Source organism: Myotis brandtii, unplaced genomic scaffold (genome assembly GCF_000412655.1).
Source record: "Myotis brandtii unplaced genomic scaffold, ASM41265v1 scaffold698, whole genome shotgun sequence".
Taxonomy (NCBI): Eukaryota; Metazoa; Chordata; class Mammalia; order Chiroptera; family Vespertilionidae; genus Myotis; species Myotis brandtii.
In genome coordinates, this window is record NW_005370731.1 from 1,496,287 (window position 1) to 1,500,568 (window position 4,282).

Sequence of the window (4,282 nt, forward strand, 5' to 3'; positions counted from 1 at the left end):
GGTGGTGGTGGTGGTGGTGACTGGCCTCGGTCACCTCATCAGCTCCTCTCCCTGCACAGCGTTCTGCTCCTCCCCACCACGCCCTTAGTTCACAAGCTCTCCTGTCTCTCTGGTGGGCCATTCCCCCAAGGCCGCAAAGAGCTGGACTGAAAGCAGCGCTGTCCAGCCATCTCGATGATCAGAGCTCGCTAACATTTATTGAGCACTTACTAGGCGCCAGACACTGGGCCACCCACCCTTTACGTGGGTATGGATTTAGTCCTCAATTAAACAATTATTGAGCACCTACTGTATGCCTCAGGAGCCAGTCATACACCAGAGAATAAAACAGAGAGAAATCCCTCCCATGCAGAACTTAAATTGTTATTAATCTCCTCTTGACAGATGAGGAAACTGAGGCACAGAGAGCTGAAGCACACTTGCTGGAGTGGCAGTCTGGCGTTAGTGCCCACACTACTTTTATTTTATGTTAGTTTCGCGTGTCCATCCTAGTGCTTAGACAATTGTATAATCTATGAAGTGACCCCCCTGATCATCCTAGTACCCACCGGGCACGGGACGTACTTACCACACAAATATTGCCCACAGTCCCTATGCTGTGCTTCACACCCCGCGACTATCCTGTGACTTCTCCTTCCCTTCCCCTCTCCCCCCAGTCCCCTCGCCCCTCCCACCCGGCAACCCTCAGTGTGTTCACTGTATCTGAGTCTGTTTTGTTTGTGTGTATTTGGTTCTTTAGATTCTACATCTACCAGTAAGTGAAATCGCACGGTATTTGTCTTTCTCTGTCTGCTGTGTCCACACGCTTAACTGCATTGTTCTTTGTCTGCCCCCCAGGGTGGTGGTGGGAGCCCCCCTGGAGATAAAGGCTGTCAACCAAACCGGTGGCCTCTACCGGTGTGACTACAGCACGGCCACCTGTGAGCCCATCCAGCTGCAGAGTGAGTCCCCGCCCCTCCCTGGGACCCAGGTCCAGGTGCCCATGCTGCAGGGGGTCTGTGCGGAGCACAGGGGGCCCACGTTCCAGCTTCAGCTCTGTCTGAAAACCCTCACCGTCAGACATGCTTCCTGACCCCGAAGGCCTCCCTGCCCGTGGCCCTCCTGCACCCTCAGAGCTCCATCAAGAGCTGGGAGCCCCCTTCATGTGTCAGACCTCCTTGTCTCCCAGGGATGAGGCGACCTCTGCCCAGACTGTACATAGCTCCTCTGTCCTGAGGGTGACCATCACCTACCTGTCCCCTCAGCCCCCCCAGAGGCTGTGAACATGTCCCTGGGCCTGTCCCTGACAGCTGCCACCACACCCCCTCGGCTGCTGGTGAGTCGCCCTGGGTCACGGGAGCATCCTGAGGAGGGGTGGGGACCTGGGACTGCAGGAGCGGGGCTCTTGTGGAGGGTGGGGTGCTGGGATGGGGCAGAGGCAGGAGCTGCCCCGCCCACCACCCTCTGTCCCCAGGCCTGTGGCCCCACCGTGCACCATGCATGCAACGAGAACATGCACTTGGCCGGGTTCTGCTTCCTGTGGGCCTCCTCTTCCTGGCCGACCCAGAGGCTCCCAGATGCCCTGCAGGGTGAGTGTCTGGGCCCTGGGTGTTTCGAGGAGCCCACAGACATCTCACTGGAGGCGTAGTGGGGCCAGAGACACTCTACCAAAGCAGGTTGAAAAGAGGGAACTGGCCTGGCTGGTGTGGCTCAGTGGTTGGGCGTTGACCCAGGAACCAGGTCACAGTTCGATTCCTGATCAGGGCACATGCTCCGGTTGTGGGCTCGATCCGCAGTAGGAGGCGTGCACGAGGCAGCCGATCAATGATTCTCTCTCATCATTGATGTTTCTCTCTCTCTCTCCCTCTCCCGTCCTCTCTCTGAAATCAATAAAACCATTAAAAAGAAGAGAGGGATCTGGAAAAAGGTTTACTGGGTTGTGTAGTGGGTCAAACACGGCGGGAATCACAGCCGCCTTCACAGCCCGCCCTGTGACTGCCGCTGCAGCCTCTCCTGTGCCCTCGCCCTCTCCGAGCCCCCCTGCTCCATCTGGCGGATGGGCATGGTGACACCCAGTACCGAGCAACACCAGACGTGCCACGGCCAGGGCTTAGCACAGCGCCTGGCATGTGCTGAGGGCTCAGTGCTTGCCAACTGCTATTGTTTTTAGAGAGAAGGGGGTTTATTTTCACCCAGTGTAGCTGGGATAGATATGACCGATTGGTTTGTGCAGCCAAGAAAGGGTGATGAGGACAGACAGTCTGAATGTGTCCGTGCATGATGTGTCTGTTCGTGTGTATGATGTGTGGACCTGTATAGTATATGTGTGTACTTGTGTTTGTATGTGTGGATGGTGTATGTGTATGATGTGTGTATGTGTCTATTTGTGTGCGAGGATATGACGTGTGTATGTGTGCATTTGTGTGTGTGTATGATGAGTGTTTGTGTATGATGTGTGTATGATGTCTGTGCATTTGCATGTGAGTGTATGATGCATGTATGTTTATTTGTGTGTGTATGATTTGTGTGTGAGTGTATGATGTGTGTATATGGTATATGTGTCTATTTGTGTGTGAGTGTATGGTGTGTATATGTGTGAGTATGATGTGTGTATGTGTGCATTTGTGTGTGAGTGTATGGTGTGTGTGTGCATTTGTGTGTGAGTGTATGATGTATGTGTGTGTATGTGTGAGTATGATGTATGTATGTGTGCATTTGTGTGTGAGTGTATGATGTGTGCATGTGTGTGTATGTGTGCATTTGTGTGTGAGTGTATGATGTGTGTATGATGTGTATAGTGTATGATGTCTGTGTATTTGTGTGTGTGATTTGTGTGCATTTGTGCATGTATGATGTGTATTATGTCTGTGTATTTGTGTGTGTGATGTGTATGTATTTTTGTGTGAGTGTATGATGTGTGTCTTTGTGTGTGTGTGAGTATGTATGATGTGTGTATGATGTGTGTATGCGTGTGTGATGTGTATGATGTCTGTGTATTTGTGTGTGATGTGTATGTATTTGTGTGAGTGTATGATGTGTGTCTTTGTATCTGTGTGTGTGTATGATTTGTGTGTGTGTGTGAGTGTGTACGATGTGTGTGTCTCTGTGTGTGTGTGTGTGTGCACACAGGTTGAGGCACAGCGTCTGGCTTCCCGGTGCCGGTGGGAATGGAAAATGAGGAAGTGGAACAGTGAGTTCTTCACACCAGCCCACAGCAGCCCAAGGCCCCGCCCTGGTTTCACTCTCACACTCAGGCCCTTGGGGAGGCCGGCATGGGCCACTGAATGCAGTGCCCCTTGCAGCACCTCTAGGCTCTAACTTGACCCACAGGCACTGGGCTCCCCAGGGAACACCCAGGACGCCACTCTCTCGGGTGGGAGGCCGCTGCGGCAGAAAGGGGAGCTGAGAGCTGGGCAGCCTCCTCTCCTGAGGGCAGACCTGTGTTCACCCAGGAGGGGAGTGAGGTCCTTCATTTAAGCAGAGAACAGAATAGGGCCAGTGTGTGGCTGCTGCCAGGGGTGGCATTACAAATATTTAACAGCCCTGGCCTGGTGTGCTCAGTGGTTAGATCATCAGCCCATGCACCAAAGGGTCTTGGGTTCGATTCCCGGTCAAGGGCAAGTACTTGGGTTGCAGGTTCGATCCCCAGCCCTGGTCAGGGCATGTGCAGGAGGCAACCAATCGATGTGTCTCTCTCACACTGATGTCTCTCTCTCTCTCTGTGTCTTTTTCTCTCTCCACCTCTTTCATCGGGTGAGGATTAACAACAGCAACAAGTTAAAAAAAATTAACAAAAATTTCAGTTCAGCTCCGAACAGTGAGGAGAGAGCCTGGCCAGGGCCCGGAACAGAGTGGAGATGCGGTGGGGAGAGGTGTGGAGGGCCAGGGGGTCGGCCGCCGAGGTCGAAGAGGGGAGCAGCTTCTCATTGCAGGACCTTTCATGTTTTTACCAACCAGGCTGGCTGCGCAGGTGTCAGCAGCCGAATCCTAGGTGCAGCCTCTTAGAGACTCCAGGAGACCACCAGGCCCTGTTCCGGGCAGGGGGCAGGGGGAGTTCTTGTTACCGGGAGGGTCTGGGCTCTGGGAGCGCCCGCAGAGGACCGTGCCACCTCCTTCCTCAGAGTGCCCGAGGCAGGAGCAGGACATCGTGTTCCTGATCGACGGCTCAGGCAGCATCAAACCCATGGAGTTTACCCAGATGCTGAACTTCGTGAAGGCTGTGATGAGCCAGTTCCAGAGACCCAGGGCCCAGGTGTGCCCATGGGGCAGGGCAGGCGCTGGGCAGGCCTGCAGAAGGGCGTTG

The 4,282-nt window shown here is 54.1% G+C and overlaps 1 protein-coding gene across 1 annotated transcript in view; it reads left to right on the plus strand.

Annotated features, from left to right (window-relative positions):
* Window positions 1-4,282, plus strand: part of ITGAX (integrin, alpha X (complement component 3 receptor 4 subunit)) — a 19,558-nt gene that overhangs the window by 859 nt on the left and 14,417 nt on the right. Inside the window, exons 3-6 of the mRNA XM_014529794.1 lie at window positions 837-941; window positions 1,245-1,315; window positions 1,454-1,568; window positions 4,101-4,231. Of these exons, the coding sequence (XP_014385280.1) occupies window positions 837-941; window positions 1,245-1,315; window positions 1,454-1,568; window positions 4,101-4,231 (422 nt within the window). The remainder of the gene's footprint in view (window positions 1-836; window positions 942-1,244; window positions 1,316-1,453; window positions 1,569-4,100; window positions 4,232-4,282) is intronic.